General features: G+C 43.9%; 1 protein-coding gene across 10 annotated transcripts in view; it reads right to left on the bottom strand.

The window, feature by feature from the left end:
- The window catches only part of ncor2 (nuclear receptor corepressor 2), a 108,018-nt gene that overhangs the window by 16,901 nt on the left and 71,961 nt on the right, over window positions 1-19,156 (bottom strand). For 7 of the 10 annotated variants that reach the window (XM_033620137.2, XM_033620142.2, XM_033620140.2 and 4 more), the window contains 13 exons: window positions 16,456-16,616; window positions 15,158-15,220; window positions 9,788-9,930; window positions 9,471-9,609; window positions 7,754-8,177; window positions 6,514-6,634; window positions 5,692-5,965; window positions 4,749-4,796; window positions 3,167-3,331; window positions 2,866-2,996; window positions 2,553-2,652; window positions 2,292-2,402; window positions 1,509-1,612 (listed from right to left, as the gene is read on the bottom strand). In XM_033620137.2, coding sequence (XP_033476028.1) covers window positions 1,509-1,612; window positions 2,292-2,402; window positions 2,553-2,652; window positions 2,866-2,996; window positions 3,167-3,331; window positions 4,749-4,796; window positions 5,692-5,965; window positions 6,514-6,634; window positions 7,754-8,177; window positions 9,471-9,609; window positions 9,788-9,930; window positions 15,158-15,220; window positions 16,456-16,616 — 1,984 coding nt within the window. The remainder of the gene's footprint in view (window positions 1-1,508; window positions 1,613-2,291; window positions 2,403-2,552; window positions 2,653-2,865; window positions 2,997-3,166; window positions 3,332-4,748; window positions 4,797-5,691; window positions 5,966-6,513; window positions 6,635-7,753; window positions 8,178-9,470; window positions 9,610-9,787; window positions 9,931-15,157; window positions 15,221-16,455; window positions 16,617-19,156) is intronic. The other 3 variants (XM_033620139.2, XM_078170878.1, XM_033620138.2) reach the window with 2 other exon arrangements.

Genomic DNA, 19,156 nt, shown 5'->3' with positions numbered 1-19,156 from the left:
GCAGGGAAATCCAGCAGCCACAGCACTTGGCCTGCCTCATGACGTCTAAACAGATCTGCTGCTCACTCTTTCATCATAAGTACACAAATCAAAACTCAATAACACAAAGAGTGCTAGTTTGACAGCTTTGGCTTTCAACAGTACACACAAATAACAACATCAATTTGGGCAAACCTAGTGTTAACCTTCAGAAAAGATGGAAGGAAGGAAAAATTACATATGTTGGTTGTCTGTGTACCAGCCACATAAGCTGCTACTATCATGACCCTTAACACAGTTTAACATTGAGTCAGTTTCAGTTCACCATTCACATCCATCAGCATCTAAAGCAAATCAAATTAACCCGAGTGTGCCGCTGCACAGTGATCTGAGGGGAAACACGGCAAAATATCATATTATACTGTATATAATAACAAGTCTCCTCTAAACCTGCAGGATGGCTTATTGTCAGTGGTTCATTTTGAAACCGGCTTATTTAAATCACTTTCAGAGGTTGTTCAGAGGTTCTTCAAATAAAGAGGAAGAGAACTGTTTGCCAGTTGTCTGTCGTAAGGCACTACTCAAATTTGAACACTGTCAGCAGAACATTCGTAACGCACTCTCATTAGGGTTGCCACACCCAAAACTGCGATAACAAACTGCACATATGGGAGATTCTATTACAGTGAGAGTAAAAACATAGTGGTAGAGGATTATCTTTAGATTACACCAGCTTTCCATCTTCAAACTAGAAGTCAAAGAATATTTGGAAACACTTCATTTGGATAGTTAACCTACACATGGTTCAAAGAGTATTTGTAACATTTCAACAGTTTTTTAGTTGAGATTCATCAATTCAAATGTTTTGCTTTCTTCTGTAGACCTTTAAAAGATCCTCTATCGAGTAAATGTGACAATTCATTAACGTAACTTCATCTTCTCCAAATAATTTAATGGGCAAATGGGCTCTTTAATCTCATTGTCGTGTGACTTCCCAGGAAAAAAAGAAAATGCGTGGGACAAACACAGATACTCCCCAGGATGCCTTCGGGACGCAAGGACACAGGGGACTCACTACTGTCTCATCAGAGGACGCACCCTATTGTTTCCCTGATAATACTTTGTGAACAACAAACCCATTTGACATCGGCAGGAGGAGTGCTAGTTAACGTTAGCTCTAGGCAGCCGGTGGCAACAACTAACAGCTCATGAGGGTTGCGCTGAGTGACATTATGATGCATTAAAGCTCTATTCAGGAAAAAATTAGTATTAGGGCAAGGTAAATTAAAGAATTCTCATGATAAGTTCAGTGTAATCTTGTAAAATTTAGATTTTGGTGAGAAACTTGAAAAAATACAGTTGTTTGAAGTAGAAATGTGTTGATGTTTTTACAGCAATATAAAATAGATATTAGAGAGGGAATTATGATATGTTATATAGTAAATAGACTTTTGAGGCAGTTATGTTTTTAAAGATGTTCAGATGCTCAGATGGAGAAGCCTTGAGATGCACCTAGGATCGAGACTCACCTGAGTAATGGAGCCCCCTCTGTAAGAGATTGATGAATCTGGATGCATTCTGGTCCCTGGGATGCCCTTCGTGATACTACCCCCCTGAACAGCTGGAATAGAACCTGTGAAGACAGGATGTGAAGATGGTCAGAGACAAAAAAGCAGTATGAAGAGTAGTTAAAGCAATGTATCTACTGATAATACGGGTGAGAGCATGACTTTACTAAGTTTTAGAATTTTATTTCAAAAAAGAAAAACTGTTGAGGCCCCACTGGCAGTAATTACAGCTTTGAATCTTTTTGAGTTTGCATCTACTAGCTTTGCACACATGGATCTGGGCAGTTTCTCCCATTCTTCACATCCTCTCAAGCTCTGTCAGATTAGATGTGCTTCAGTGAACCCAACTCCCCACAGATTTTGTATTTGAGATTTAAGTTTAGCCCGGGCCACTGGAGTACATTTAGAGACTTGTCCCAAAGTCACTCCAGTGTGGTCCTTGCTGTGTGCCTCAGGTCACTGTCATGTTCAAGAGGTTAATCTTTTCAGCATGACAGTGCTGAGCAAAACATGTGGGAAAACTCATGATCTGACTTTGTTATTCAAGGGTGTATAGCATCTTGATTGATGGCACAAATGTAATTAGTTTCAGATAAATCTGTGGTGCAACAAAACTTGTTGGAAAAATTTGTGAATATTCTTTACCTACTACACAGGACAAGGAAAAACTCAGAAGCGAAGCACTAATATCAGTTCACTACGTATGGAAATAAAATAAGAGAGAGGACAAGATGAGCCACTCACCACGTCCAGAAACACTATCATGAGGCGACCCCTGGGTTGACAGGTTGTCAGCTTGAGAGGACGAGCTGCGAGGGGACAACTGTTCCTGCTTTACCACAGGGAATGGGCCTGCTGTATAGAGTATAAGAGTGTGGAAAAGAAAGGGACAAACAGAGACACCGTAATGAGAAAGACAAGTCTATGGTGATGCATCAGCTTCGATGGGCATAATAGAAGTAGATGGCAACTTAGTGCACAGTCTCTTCGCACAATTTTACTCACCCACTTTCCTCTGATCCATCCAAGACAACCCCATCTGTGTGGGGGTCATCTTCCCATGGTCCAACCCATGAGCTGGGCTGTGCAACTGCACTGGGGTGCCCTGAAGAAACAAGTATTTGGTCATAATGGTGATAAACACTGTCATTGCTCTAGCATAGAAATCAGTTTGTCAGATTCAAATTTTTTCTTTCATCAATGTCTTCATATTTTATGTAGCAAATGTGTAAGTGTGATACCAAGTTTATTTGAAAAAGAAAAAAAAGGTTTTCAATTCCATGGTTTCCATGGGCCAACTATGACTAGTATATTATACCTGTGTGATGGAGCCTCCTGGCTTGCTGGAGGAAATGAGTGGCGGAGGCTCTGGCATCGGCCTCACTGCTGCTAGCCTTCCACTGTCCTGTGGCAGACTAGAGAGTGACGGATGGCCTGTTTGCTGGAACGCTGGAAGGCAGGAGAGATTATGAGATTGAGATTTGACTATTTGAGTACTGGCAGAGGGAGTGCAGGTTATGTTCAAAGTTCCCCTGATAAAATATACAATATATATTACAATATATATCTGAGGCTTGTTAAGAATATAAAAACAGAGCAGGGCAGAGGAGAGGACTCACAGTTGAAGTGGAGCACATGCTGGTCGTGACTGATCTTGGCCATGTCTCGTGGGGACATGGGGTACGGTGAGAGAGCTGGTCGACCCAAGTTGGAGGTCCTCAGATCATCAGGGCCCAGTGCCTGCTTCTTGGCTTCACTGTGCGGAGAGAAAGCCCGCGACTTTTCTGCAAAAACAACAACACAGAGTCAGAAGAAGGTATCTCACAATACCAGAAATGAGGTAGTCGATATCAGTAGCAGTGATATTCCACGATTCTTGATACCTAGTTCAATATCACGGTAAGAAATTAAACAAATCAATAAATCCCATGTACTTGGACATACACTCCTTTATAAGGAACATTTAAATTTCATTACCAGCCATGACAATGTCAATGCGATAACTTAGCAACTGTGCAAGATGCAGTCACGAAACTTCACAGGTGCGTAGAGATCAAAATTAGGGTCGTGTTTAAAGACAGGTATGGTCCAAACAAAACGAGCTAGAAGTAGGGGGAAGGAAGTAGGGAAGGGGCTGATGGCCACCCCACTTGAGCCCCGGTCCGACATTCGCTTAATGTCGCAGATCGCTGTATTGTGGCTGGAGTGACCATTGCTAGGTGGCTTCTAGTTTAAACTCAATTTTATTATGATGATCAGCATTGAACACACAGTACTCTTCCATGTGGGTTAATGAGATTTTGTGGGTGACGGAACACACAAATATATGTAGCCTGCAGTATAATAACATATTTCTCCTCCATTGTTGTTGCACTTCAGCACTAGTACATATAAGATGTGACAGGTGGTCTTTGTGGTATTTGTCCTGCCCCTCCTTCACTGTGACTGGATGGCTGGGTAAAAAGTAACAGTGATGAGCACACCGTTAAACATTTTTCAGCTCTCAGCAACCAGAAAAAAAAAGCCAAATGTGCAGCGCTCAGCGCAGAATAGAAGCTCAGTGCCTCATAACACTGCTGCCGTTTGTAGCACAGTGTAAATACATGTTGATCCCACTGCAGAGAATTAACAAAAATACGCTGGCCTTGGGCAATTTACACTTTTCTTTTCGCCAGGTCAAGGCAGAGCAGTCACTGCAACTGCACTTCCCGCCATCATCCACGTGTTTAACTTGTTCTTCCATGCTGGTAGGTGATCTTCTTTTTCCTTTGGCATTTAATGGCAGACTAGAACACTTGTAGGCTTATATGCTGCCCCATCAGGTTGGGATGAATTACATCCCTGGTATATACAGTACTGGAGAAACACAAGTACTGTCACATTTTCAGAATTTTGGCCTTGACTTGGTATCGAAGTATCCCTTCTCATGACATTCCCAGTGAAAACCAAAGCACAGCACTTAGCTAGATCTCCACTAATCCAAAAGACTGTCCTTAAGCCTGCTAACTGTTGTCAACAACAACACCAATGCCATCGTCATCTATGGGCACACCACTTCCCAGCCAGCCAATATACACAAAAAGCTCCTGCTAATATTTATCATTAAGTACACAAAGTAAAATCCAGCAGAGGCAGTGATCACCCTGCAGTGTGATTAAGGTGTAATTAAAAAGGGAATGGTGTGGCAAGGGGTGAACCTACTTAATCCCTGCAGGAGGGTCAGTAACCACCTCTCGTTGCCTTCCAGCTCTGAAGGGACACAAACACACCACATATCATCGCATCCTCACAGATTTTTCTCTCTCACACAAAAGCATGCACTAAATACATAAACACATTACTTCCATTACCACATGGTGGGACTTTGATATTCACCAACAGCCAAATGTTAGTGAACAGTAGCTACATTGTAAATCTACACCTGTGAGATTTTTAAGCCTTTTTCTTCACAAAAAATGCATGAAAAAGTGGTTGCTGTACTTTAGAGTTCACAGCTGCTGTACCCAGTTGGTTATAAAAGACCTGTCTTTGTCTGGACTGTTGCTAAAAGTCTTACACTGTGCTCTCAGAGATTCACATTCCACGAGCTCACAGTAAGTGCACTGAACTAGACTGTATTCCCTTCTGGGTCAATAGCAATACCAGATCATTTATCAGTTCCCTTCTCCACGAGTGTCCCAGAAACACTTGAATGCCCTAAACACTAGAGAACTCAGACTCAAGGTTAGAGCATGTAGCAAGGACCAACTAAGTAAAACTAGATCAAATGCTACTAAAGCCACATAAAATGCAGCATTTTCTCCATTTTCTTCTTAAAATTTCATGATTCCTCATTCACAGTGCTAATCGTGTTTTTCATTTATCCTTCATTTTAAAATGGACAACTTTAGCAATACTGTGCATACATACAGCCTGCTGAAGAGTAATGCTAGAGATGATACAGATTGAAAATGGCATGGGAAAAAGACAAATGCAGGAAATTGTGAGAAGGGTCCCTACATTTGTAACTTCAGCAGCTTATGCAACATCCTACCTCTAAACTAGCCCTACATGCTATCTGAGTGGTGATGAAGATTGATCAGATACTTGAGTATATAAGCAACAAAAGGTGGCTTTCTTTCTTTCTTGATAAAGGTGTGCATACCATCCTTGTCGCTTGTGGAGGGGCTGCGCGGGCGAATACGAGGACTGCTGCTGTGAAGAGCCTCCCTGTCTCTGTCTGCCTGTGACGTGTAAGCCTGCTGTTTGCCTGGCTGGCCCGAAAGCTGCTGCTGTTGCTGCTGCTGCATTTTGACCTCCTGAGAGGACTCCCCATGAGCCATGGTGATCTGCTGCTGGTACAATGCCAGGGCATGGGGGGGCAGCACTGCCTTGCCACCTACACTTCGCTGACCGCCCTGCATGGAGGCTTCTGGCATCTACACATGGGATGAGAGGAAAAGAAAAAAGGTTACAATCACACCACACACATAACACAAGCCCACGCCTACCTGGTATTTGACATATGGTTAGCCACATACAGTATCTGATAAACATGATAGCAAACAAACATCTCTTATTTCTTGGTAAGCTAGAGTTTCTCGAATGCCTGGGATCTAATTTCTTCTCCACAAAGCAATCTCTCCCATCATCCTCCATCTGGCTGGCTTATTTTATACAAATATGACTTAACAATTCCACCTGCTCTACTGTTATCTATGTAAGCAGAGAGACAGGGATGGCATTGATACCAATGCAACGGATGTGTGTGTGTGTGTGTGTGTGTGTGTGTGTGTGTGTGTGTGTGTGTGTGTGTGTGTGTGTCTGGGCAAATCAGTTTTCTGTTACAAAACACTACCTGGATCAAAGACACTTTCCTAGGCTGGAAAAGCTGAGATGCTCATCACCTAACTCTTGTATGATGTGTGTGTGTGTGTGTGTGTGTGTGTGTAAAAAACACACACACAAAGTTTAACCGGTGACTCACAATAGGTGGTATAGCAGCAGCCCTCTGTTTAAGCTGTTTCAGGTCCATGGGCTTCTGCAGCGGGGAGGATATCACGCCATCGTGAGCGTAGTTCAGTAGACTTGGCCGTGGAGAAGTCATTCTACACACATACAGACACAGAAAAAGTTAGTCCCTTCTCTTTCTGGGTTTGCCTGCTTGATCCAAAACACAAAAAAGAGCGCAAAGGTTCTGATTGTGTTTCCATCCCACATGCCTGCCTACCCACTCCTGCAGGAGACACAGGCACAGCCACAAATCCTCACTCACTAAGCGAGGTGCTTAAGTATTCAAATGATTGCAAACAGCAGGAATACATAGAACAGGTGCGGTGCATGTGTGTGTGTGTGTGTGTGTGTGTGAGGAGTGGGTGGGGGGTTATATGTAGGATGAGTGTTGACAGAGCCTGAGACCGAATTGCAAGTAAAAATCCATATCCATGTCTCGCACATCTGTCGAAAGCACACAATATATTCTGAATCACAGACAGACACGCACTTTGATGCACGACAACACAAAAGTGTGTGCACGTATGCACACACGCGCGCGCACACACTCGCACACTCACTCACTCCCTTTGTTTGCTTTGGCAGAGAGGGCAGCTTTTCCCCCGGCTCTGCCAGTACATGCAGTCTGCTGTCATGGAAAAAATTGAACAAATACCGTGCAAACAAGACTAATCACTCCTCCCACGCACTTTGACACCCATTTCTTGTGGCCTCATTCACAGACACACACACACACACACACACACACACACATATATATATTATACATATATAGATATATATACACACACACACACATAGATATATGGTAAATATATATTCTCATTCATACAAAGTACAAATAAAATCTCTGGCTGATAGAGCAACCAGTGGTGTACACACAAGTGGCTTGCCAAATATGGCTTCCCTGCTGTACAGTGTAGCTAGGCAACTAATAACACTTCAAAACCCTCGCTGCTTCATTTTCTGTCTGCTGTGGTAGACCAGAGAAGTAGGACACCTGGTAAACCACTGCTCAAAAACCAGAAGCCCTCTGACACTAATAATCTCAAGCAGGCCCAATGATGTCATTGATAAATCAGAACAGGAAGGATATAGTATAATTAAGATATTATATTTTAACCTAGAAAGATGTAGAATACATGTTTTTTGCATTTTACAAAACCTGAGAAAAAAGTCTTATTTACACTATATCTCTTGCTAAAGGCTCTTACCGGTTCTTGTCTGTGTTGTCTGTCTCTTCCACTTCATCAGCGCTGCAAGTGGCACTAGAGTCACTGTCCCCATGTGAACCTGTTTTGGGTCCGTGGTCCTTCTTGGAGCTCTTAGTGGAGCTTTTGACTTCCTCCATCTCTACTGTGGGAGGTTTTTTATCTGTGGCATCACTGGGTGGTGTTGACTGCTCTTTGCTGGGCTCCCCTGTCTCAGTCTTTATCTCCTGTTTTATGGCTGATTCTGCATCTTCCTTGACTGGAGGTTTCTCATCCCCTGCCTGGCCCATGTCTGACCCGGCTGCCTCCTTGTCCCCTGCGGTGGAGCTGGCCTTTGACCTGCCTGAGCCTTCCTCCTTAGCCTTGCTGTCCTCTGATGAGTGTGGCGAGGGCAGGCTCTCCGTGTCAGAGCTGTTGTTGGCTCCACCTGGCAGGGACAGAGGACAAAAGGAAACGCAGATCAGAGGACGCGACTGGGCTCATACTGTAAATTATGTTATATCTTCTTGTCCTTGTTTCTTTCATCTTTTCCCCCATCTCTTTCTGCTAAACCAGATTCTTCACAGTGCCAGTCTTCTACCTAATCATGTTTCACTGTACAATAAGGAGGAACACAAAACCAATTGGGATGATGGACGAAATCCCCTGGGGCATCAGCGCTCTATTGTGGAAGTGCAGTCTACACAGACTATCAACAAACTACAGCGGGATTTTCAGGACGCTTTTATGTTTGTCACTGCAGAACATGATTCTTCAAGTTAACAGAGCTACTCAAAGAGTTTCGTTGTTACGTTACATTGTATAAAGATACACTCAGTGGCCATTTAATTAAGTATACATGCACAGTCTAATGCAATCCAATACAACAGCTCGGCCATAGATTGTGCCACTACAAAGAGAGTAATGTTTAATAATGAGTGACACTGTCAGAAAGGTGTTAATTCAGCTTTATGTGTATTATTAAGGCTTACAGTGGTGTTGAACTTGACTAAATTATATTCAGTGGTGCATTTAATGCTCTTCCCACCCATTTACAAATATGAGGGGTTAAGAATATTGGAAACCCTCAGCATAATACACTAACTACAACATCAACAGTAAAACACAAAGTTGAATTCACACCCACGTTTTAACAATGGCTGGCCATTATAGGCGTCATTATCATAAAAGGTAGAATTTGTTGTAAATCTATTGTGTTGGACTGCATTAAAGTGTACAGGTCCAGGTGTCCAGAGACTATACAAATTAAAAGCATCCATTTTGCTTTACTTAGTACATTTGACATTTTTTATCATCTTAGATTATAAAATGCTGATGCATAACTATGTTAAAACTTAACTACTGTAAAACTACTATATACTGAAATTAGGACTGAGCAAATTTGTTAAAATTTTATTGTAATTCTAATATGGCCTGCTGTAATTTAGATCCCTACAAAAATGACACTATAATCATTTAAATATTTTTAATGATGTAAAATTTTTCATTATCTCTTATATTGCAAATTATATCACAATTGAAATATCAGTCAAAATAATCGCAATGAGATATTTCCTTTAAAATCATTCAGCCCTTAATGAAATTAAACAATCTATTTTAAACAGTAATAGATGAAGATGATAAACAGTTAGAGATGATAAACTCCTTGACTGATATATGGAGGTGAAATAAAACCTTTGATTTACACAGTATTTTCTTTTTGAAATTAGGGGTAGTGTACCTTCTCCATCTTCAGGGGCCTCCTCTTCATTGCCGCTGGCCCCTGAACCCTCCATCTCCTCCTCCTCTGCTGTATACGGGGCACTGGCCTCTTCATTCTGCAGGGCTTTGCCCCTTCGGCGGGCCTTTCGCTCCTTCTCCTGGGTCAAAACAAACACACACTAAATAAAAACAGCCCGGGGAACAAAACTGTGCAGATCCAGAGGAAAACCAGAAACACCCCTATAGCTTGCGTGAGCACATAACAGCATGAATGACTTCAGTTTGTCAGTATCACATGGAGCAAATGTGACTCACAAAATTTGTCCCAGTGCTTACCGATTTCATTTTATGCTGCTGCAGAATCTCATCCAGTTTCTGCCTCTTTTTGTAGTTGAAGTAGAAGTTCTTGCACTGTGACACGGTTTTCGATCCCACCATCTTGGCGATGGCGGACCAATTCCTACCATACTGGAGAAGGCCTGGAATTAACAGATGGACAGGCAGGGGGATTAGGATGGGACAGGAACAAAGACAGCCAGACACGGCTGACATGTGGTCTCACACAATTACGTTTCAGCTTCATATTAAATGATGTTCTTTATGCAGTAAAAAAATGATGCAAGATGTGCAAAGTGCACTTGTTGTAAAGATTGCAAATTTCATGGTTATTTTGGTTTATGTACCACAAACAATATCCCCAACCTCTTCCAGTGCACAGTATGGACGTCTCTCTATGGTAAGTCAATAGCCACAAACATCTGTCTCTATACAGCTGTCAAAACTGTAGCACAGCCTGGGAGTTTAGTTCACAACGCAACACAGACACAGTCCCACTCTCCCAGCAGCAGCATGGCTATATGCCATATGCTTCCTAAGTGGAGACAGGGAGAGAGGTCCAGAGTAAGAGAGAGGGGAGTGGTGGTATGGTGGCTGAACCGTCAGTCACACCAATGACATCACCAACTCTCCCAACTGGGGTCACTCTGTGTCATATTCTGACTGACTTTGATGTGACCCACTTCCAAGAAACCCTGGTCCTCTACCCAGTCAACCACATGATTGTGTCTTACACAAGAGTCTACAGGCACCCGCTGGGCAAGAGCTGTGATAGATCAACCTGTCATGACACACACACATACACAACCGTTCAGTGTGTATGCGTGCTAAAAGAGGAGATGTAGAGAGCAGTTGGTGGGTAAGTGCAAGTGAGTGAGAAAGACAGATAGTGTAGAATTTGCTCCGGTGTTTCCCCCCAGAGTCTGCTGTTAGCTAAAGGCAGCTCATTAACAGTGTGTGTTGTAAGAGGCTTAGCTTACACCACCCACTTGTTTCCTGTGCCAGCCTGACAGGTCCTGGCAACAGGACAGCCTCTCAAAGGGTTGTGGGGAGGGGTGGGGGGGTGTTATTAACAGGCACAGAGCCAACACCTCCTGGTATAACCTTGGACATGGGTTCAGAGGTCTCTGCATCTCATCGCTTAATGGAGGCAGTGGGACAACAAGCACAAATCTGAGCCAAAGGAGAGGAAAGGACAGCTGTTTACAGCCCTGTCATTTCAACTCTCAGATTAATCAGAAAAACTGATAGCAGCGCTTTATTGAATAATGCTATCAATAAGTGACAGCTGCAATAAAGGCTGGTCTATCAGTTGTTTACAAGTTCAACTTCTAGGGTATTATTCACAAGAGTGTATTTGTTTATGTGTCCAGACCTTGGGCAATATATGAAGATACACATAAACAAGTCACCCAAAATATGATAAAGTATCCAGAAAAGTCAAACAGTACCTCTGTCACACATATCCACTGATATTAAAAAAAAAATGCTAAAAGAGCTGTGCATCATCCAGAAGATGTGAAAAGATGTACAATATTCACTGTCATGCTGAGAATTTATTAATGGCAGTAAAAAAAAACCTACCATAACAAGCAAAGGTGATCTTAAAGTCTGAGCTGCTGGTGTCTAAAAGCTGCTACGCACCTACAACCTGTCAAGTGTTAAAGTGGAAGAGGTTTTTCAGCTGAAATATTCATTGCTGCCACTAAAAGGCATTGCTACGAAAGCTTTTCCAAGAACGAAAAGAAGACCGGCAGGCCTGACTCGCTTCAAGAGGACTGAGACACATGACCGACACCTATTAACCTTTTACAGCCGTCTCATGAGAGAGGCGGAGGGGATAGACTGCCCTACAAGTCAGACACCTTCCAGAGTACACACAAACATACACGTGCTCAGACAAGCAAAGACACAAGCAGTGGCATAATATCACACACACACACACACACACACACACACAGGCACGTAAGATAAGCACTTTGCACCCACCGAACCGGAGGCAATAACAATGCAATTCATTAACTGAAAGTCAAAGGTCACTTTGTTATGACCTCCTTGTTATGACCTTATTCCATTATATGCAAGCGCACGAAGCACAATGCTAAGTGGCTCTGGTTAACTCAGGGCCTTAGTTGCTGAAGCAAAACACATGGAACAAACATCCAATCAGCAGCAGCAATACTGAAGCAGGTGGTAGCCTCACAGCCAATCAGGACACTGTATTCCCATTAGCTCCTCCCAGAGAGAGTCCAATCAACACCTGGTGCAGCCAGAAAGTGGTTGTTCCTGTCTGTCACATGCCTGTCACTCCAGCCGCCGTCTCGTGGCCCTGCAGTGGATAACAGTATCAGACGGTCTGATCTCCAGAAGGCCAGCCGGGAAGCTCTTCAGGGCTGGGCCTTCCGATCCAGAGCAGAGGAGATGAAAACAGCTCAGACTTGGCACTCTTCCTGCCAGCTGGCTTGATACTTGAGCCGGTGTCAGGTTGACATGCTCCAAAACAGCACATGCTCCTGGCCTCTCCCCTCCTTTTCCTCTCACTCTGTCCTCCCTGTGCTTCGGTGAGTGCTGGTCTGTTCTTCTCTGCTGCGTCTCTCCCCAATGGCGGTCGTCTGGGAAGACTTCCACAGGAAAGTGGGACTGTGGGGCGGTGCTATGTGCTCAGCCTCTCTCTCCCCTCATCTGATCTCTCCTCTATCTCTCTTTTTTTCTCCTCCCTCCCTCTCTCCGTCGGTCCGTCCCTCCCCCTACCTCAGTCTGCCAGCAGGCACCGCGGCACGCACGCACACACACTCGCAAACGCATGAGTGAGTACACACTCACTCGAACCCTCTCTCTCTCTGTCTCTCTTGTTAATACTCTAGCACACAGACGCAAACACACACTCAGGCAGTCCAAGAGTAAACAGAGAGCAGAGAGAGAGAGAGAGAGAGAGAGAGAGAGCAGCCCACAGAGAGAGGAAAGATAGAGAGAGAGAGCAGAGCCACTGAGCCAAAGAGACAATGGAGAAAGGGAAAGGATACAGAAGTGGAGAGTAAGCAAAGAGGGGAGAGGAGGGGAGGGAGGGAGTTGATGTTGATACCATGAGAAAGCATAAAGGCTTTCACATTTTTCCTGACTGACCTGCTTTTCATCTTGAATGTGACCTCTCTCCAGTCTATAACAACACAGAGTGAGGGGAGAGACAAAGTGAGTGGGGGAAAGAGGCGCTTGCCAAATCTTCCACAGCTCTTGCCAATCTGGGCCGTTGCCATCTCCCATCCGAGAGAGGCAGACAGAATGAGAGACGGAGATAGAGCAACAGTGGAGGAGAAAGACAGAAAAAAATAATATGCCATTCTCTACCTGCTGCTCCTTTAAATGGGTTCTTCCAGCAAGCAGAGCAGGGGCCATTATCCAGCTGCCTGCACCCAAGCAAAGCCTGCCAGATTAGTGCACTTACATAAACGCCAGCCAAGAAGGGTGCACATGCAAACACACACACACACACACACACACACACACACACACACACACAGACACAGTTTGGACCAAGTGCACACAGACACAACCTTTGCTACACATATCTTACACACACACACACACACACACACACACACACACAGAGGCAGGCATGGCTGGTGGGTTTAAGAGAGAGGCTTTACGAAGACTGGCAGTCCCTTGTATGAAGTACCAGTCTTTATGAGCAGTGAAGACAAGAGTGATCTCTCTCCGAGTGTGGCCATGCCATCCTCGAAGGCAGCGATGGCTGGTGCTGCCATGCTGGAATGCCGATGCCCTGCCAGGCAGTATAAATGCCATTATTCAGATCTGTTTAGCTCAAAGGGATAAACACATTAGCATCAGGACACCTAAGCCTCTTTAAAACATATACATGTCAAGCACCTGCAAGGGAGAGCACCTTGACAAGCTTATTCAATACTACGAGGAAATGGGGGGTGGGGGTTATGATCTTGGAGTGTCTCAGTTCTTGGAGGGGAATCCCTTTTGGCAGGTATGGGGGTGGTTGTTAGAACTGATGAAAAAACGGCAAGAGCAGCTCCTCCTCTTCGGCCCTCAGGACTGTAGCTGGGGCTCTGTGGTTGTGGTTACATAAGCCCTTCATAGAAGCCCTGCTCCCACCAAGCTGCCAGGCTAATCCTCTGGGATGGAGAGCCCCACTAATCCCGCAGCAGGAGAATGGAACTGAAGACATTAACCAGGATTACTACACAGGACCGTGTTCAAGCCAGGCCAGTGCCAGTTACGCAAAATAACCCCTTAACACACAAACCCCCACGCAAACACAAACCCCCAATTTGCAGGAGACGCTACACACAGACACACTGCATGAGGCAGATGCGATAAATGATGACCAAATGTGGTTTCAATATCACGCTCAAGCTGCTCATGGCTGCTTGCAAGAGGCACTTTATCTACTGTTGATTGCAAGAGAGAGCAGGTTAAGTTAGTCAGAAGCAGAACTGAGAGTCACACAAAGCAAGATGACACATCATCTACAAATGGCCACAAAGCAGGCGCCTTGCAATGAAAATGTGTTGAGTCAAGTGCAGAAAGCAGGACTTGACATTACAAAGATGGTACTTAGTCACGTAAGACCAAGATTTTAAAAAATCATCTATCAAAAGATGCATTTAAATACACAGCTGAGGTTGCCTTTTGGCAATGTGAGATATTTATATATATTAACATCACTGCCTGTAACACCATCACCTTTTCTGGGAACACATAAATCTTTCTTGTTTAAATACCCAAACAGATAAGAACCAGATTGGACCATCAATCTGGTGTCGCAGATCAGTGGGGAATCCCTATCTAAAGTAGTGAGCATACGAAGCCACTGTTGAGGTGAGGAGCTCATTGTATCAGTAACTGAGACTCACAGACTGCACGCAAAACAAACACTGTCTGAGCACTCACACAGAGCGCTGGTGGTAGGAAAATGGGCAGAGTGTCAGCGACCTCTGTGAATCAGCCATAGGCCTCTGGGTAATCTTCAGTCAGAGACAATAAACAGGTTGAGTTAATGACCGCTGCATTTGCAGGGGCTGGCTGATAAGAGACAGACTTTACAGCCTGCCTGATAAAAAGACAGGCTGCCTTGACCCACAGAGACGGGGAAACAGCTCCAAAGAGCAACAGACCAAGTCCAGGCAGACTGACACATACACGCATAGACACAACCTCGCAGCACGTGGCGGTTGCTGTCTCACTAACAGGAAGTCACAGCCGCATCACTTGTCTATGCTTTTAAAAAAAAGTGCTTGAGCTGCAGCTCGTGTTCTCTCCTTTGGCAACTCTATTATAATGCATAGCAACTGGAATTAAGTTATACTTCGCATGGAGAGGAAAAGGTTTACTCTGTATTACCTTTTTTGGCAGTTTCCATCTCTTCTTCAGTCCAGCGAGAGCTCTCATTCATCTCCAGATTGGCTGTTAAAAAAAATAGAGAACCACCAAGTTAGAGGAGGCGGGAGGAGGGGGTGGAGTGGGCAGTTGTCACAAAGACAGTTAGGGAGTGACTGACAAGAGGAAAGGAAGGAGAGAGAGAGAAATTAGAGAAGAAAAAAGAATAAGAGGGTGGGGGGCAGGGTAGCTTGTACTGCTTGCCAGTGAGGCACTGCAGCGTGGGTCGCTAGGGACTGTTTGTTTTAGATGGAGGAAGCAGGAAATCCAAGGAGAGAAGTCAGTTAATGATTACAGACATAACAACTGGCTTCTTTCCCTGCACAGCCCATAAGCCAGGGCCGACCCTGGCCCTGCCTGGCAGACAGCAGATCGGGAGCCTGTGCCTCTGTGTCCTCTATATGGACCTGTGAAGGGCACAGTGGGCCAGCTAGCACTGCTGCCAGCAGGGGAACAAACAGTGGTGGAGGGGAGCTGCTGATGAGAGCCCCTACAGCCCGAGTCACCTGGGGATTCCCTGTGACTAAACCTGTGCTGCAGGAGCGACTGCAGCATACACACACAACTGCTGAAACATCAAAAATCCCTGATAGCCTGCAGCAAGAGTGTTAGTGTGTGCACGGCTGACTTACCATCTGTGAGGAAACAAAGAGCTAAGCGGGGGGGACACTGCTGACACACTGAATATTTTGCACTTAAACAATACTTTTGTCTTTCAAACAGATGGGATTTAAACTACACATCTCATGCAGGGATGTTTTTTTTTCACTGTTTTGATTTCTTATTCTGCCATTTATGAGTGTCACTTAGGCAAAAAGTAGGGAGTGCAAGACTGAATGTGAATAAGGGAAAACAAAAGAACAACAGTGCACTCTTGTGGTGTGGGACAGGAGGCCACAACTAGATCAAAGGTGACAAAGTCAATCCTGCGTAAATACCTTAGCTGTTGTTTACTGGCTTCCGACGTGTAAAATAATTCTGCACTATATTATTGCTTTTAGCTATTTGACATTTTGATCTTTTACACCAAGTTAGAAATCACGAGTTTCCTTATATGAAGTATGAAATAAAGTTTCTTGTCATGTCTGTGAATTTATCAGGTATATTAGAACAATTTATTGAGATTTGACCCATAAGCGATTTCATATCTCCAATTACAGTATGCGATGTGTTAAGGGTGCATGCTTAATTTATTTGAATGTTAAAGTAACACTGGACAGTGAAGCAAATTGGCACTAATTTGCGGTGCAGTTGAGACTGACCAAGCTCATTGTTGAGTGGCGGCGTGGTGGTCTCCTCCACTTCACTGGTCATCGAGCGGGTGATGCGGCCCTTGCGGCGCCCCTGGCTGTTGGCTGTGCGTCGACCCTTGAAAGCCACAGCGGGCTCTTTGTCCTCTGCATCTTCTCCAGAGGTGTCGTCCCTGTGTTTGAGAAATGTCAACATGGTCAGCAAGAGAAGCACAGGGTGTTTGAAGGTGTACGTGCAATGGGTCAATGATAAGAGGAGTGAAGGCCCTATATACAGCTCCCAAATATTTAGGCAGCATTGCAGGACAGTGGTAAAAATAATTGAGACAAGAAAGCAGTGATTTTATTGCCAGAGAACTGCTTAAAATCAGACTAATGCAATGAGCCCCTAACCAAGCAAGAATATAAGATATTTTGTAATACAGGCGATGTACAAAATCACTGCGGAAGATGCCAAGTGTCTGCTCATGACTACAGATCACGGACTGCAAAGACAAATATTACTGATGGACAATATTCTAACATGTGAAAATGGCCATAATTCCTGAACTGGTATAAATGTACACACCATCAAATTGCAAAGTTAACACTTGTGACTTTCATTTCAAACCCAACGTGCTATGGTACAGAGCTAGCAACATAAAATGTGTCTCTGCAGTAGTACTTGCAGTACTTTAAAACTCCTGAAATATATCATGTTTGTTTAGTATGTGTGCAAGAAAACACGTTTCTGAGACACAAATACGGGCCATCATGGTATTCAGTCAGTCCCGAAAATTCAGTTCCAATGTATGACCATCACCATCAGTCATGACTCTCAAAACTGTAAACTTCCAAATCTCTCGCTATTAAACATAACTTAAGAGTAAACCACCGTGGCAAACAAAGGGCAGGAAGCACTATCTGTTAGTTCTTGCACTACGCTTCACAGAATATTTAAAAAACAAAACAAAAAATAAAATAAAAATATATAGATTAAGTCATATTGAACATACTGAACATGGACTGTTGTGTTATAGCATAAGCTAGAGGTGAGTAAATTCTGAGATGAATTCCATTTGATATTTCGTGAAAACCCTCTGAGATTCGGTGATCCTAAGGGTTCCCCTTTTCACAACAGGATATCAAATCGTAAACAGATAATAAATATTGAACATGCTTAACATTTACGATTTGAAATCAGTTTGGCTGGGACTGACGTCTGACCAGACTAAGGGATGTAAAAAACACACTTTCCACAGCTAACGTCACAGGAAAATCGGCTTGATTCTTGTGTAGTGTGTAGCTGGCATTATGAGGTAATTTGGCCTTGTTTGCTCTAAATTTATATGCATTAAACACACCAGTCATGTTTTTGTGTTTTTGTCTTAATGAACCCTCGACTCCTGGCATTTGCTCCTGGTGTTCTTCACCACTGTTTGGGAAAGAAGAAATAACTGGAGTAACGGGGGAACCAGCATTAAAAGTGACATATATTCTTTTTAAATAAGTTCTGTGGTGGATCATATTAATGCCAATGTAAAGAGTAGTTCATGTGGATTTTGATAGGTAACTAATAAATATCTAAACAGAACTTTAGAGAACAGAATTTGGTATGTCAGTAGGTGGTGAAATGAGTGTTTTGGCACCCCCCACTCACCAGGCCAAAGCAGTCACACTGCACTGCAATGACTTTAGTGCCACAAACCTGGGCACAGATATGTTTGCCTACATGGGGACAGGTGACTAGAAATTGCTTCAGACTGAAACACAAACTAGAAAGACCAAATGTAAACGTGTATACAGACTGCTTTTTCTTTCTTTTTTTCCAAGATAATTTATCGAGTGTCAGCACAATGGCATGCCAGGAGACAGCCACTGAGTTTGAACCCACTGCACCTCCATTCATCTTCCCCCTGCACCATTAATCTTGCTGAGGGGAGCCGGTGGCACTCTAAATATAGGCGAGCCAGCTGTGCCAGGGACAGGCAGGCAGCAGGGTGTGCTGGGAGTCACGGAGTCCCCCGGCCTAGCCTCTGAGAGAGGAGGCAGCAGGCAATGCTTCATCATCATCTTCTAGTCCGACACAACTGGTAATAAATATGAACTGCTATTACTTGAACCTACTGTAGCGTCAGCTGACATCATTATATCATGTACGAAGACAGACATAGACTGTCAAATTAATCGATTAATTCTCAGGCACAAGAAAGCAGTGGTATTCCATCTGTTGTTTTTGAATCCTTTGCTGGCACTGTGCCTGAAAACACCCCCTTCTTCACCGCTGCACCCACCCGGCCACCCACATTCATACACACACACACACACACACACACACACACACACACGCCTCCATACACACTGACATTTCAAATTTACAGCTAGGTTAATCATACCACTTATTTCCCCCACCAAAAAAAATCCTAGACTAACAAAATAAGCACAGAATTTTAAAAATGACACTTGGAATCCTACTGGGAAGGGGAGAAGCATAAACAGGAAAACAGCTGTTTTAATAGGGAGAACGAATAGATGCTTGAATTTGCCGTAGGTGGAAAGTCTGGAGGTGAGGGAGTGAGAGCTCAAGGGTTACAGAATGATTTGATTTCCAGATTCAGTCCCCCTAGCCAAAACTTACTCCTACTCCATTTGCTGAAGCCTGACCTGGAACAATTCTAAAATTGTGTGAGGGAGAATTTGGGAAAGTGAGAAGATTGCTGCAGCTGTGCAGGTT

Source organism: Epinephelus lanceolatus, chromosome 9 (genome assembly GCF_041903045.1).
Source record: "Epinephelus lanceolatus isolate andai-2023 chromosome 9, ASM4190304v1, whole genome shotgun sequence".
NCBI lineage: Eukaryota > Metazoa > Chordata > Actinopteri > Perciformes > Serranidae > Epinephelus > Epinephelus lanceolatus.
Note: the sequence above shows the minus strand (reverse complement) of the source record. Positions and strands in the feature narration are given on the sequence as shown.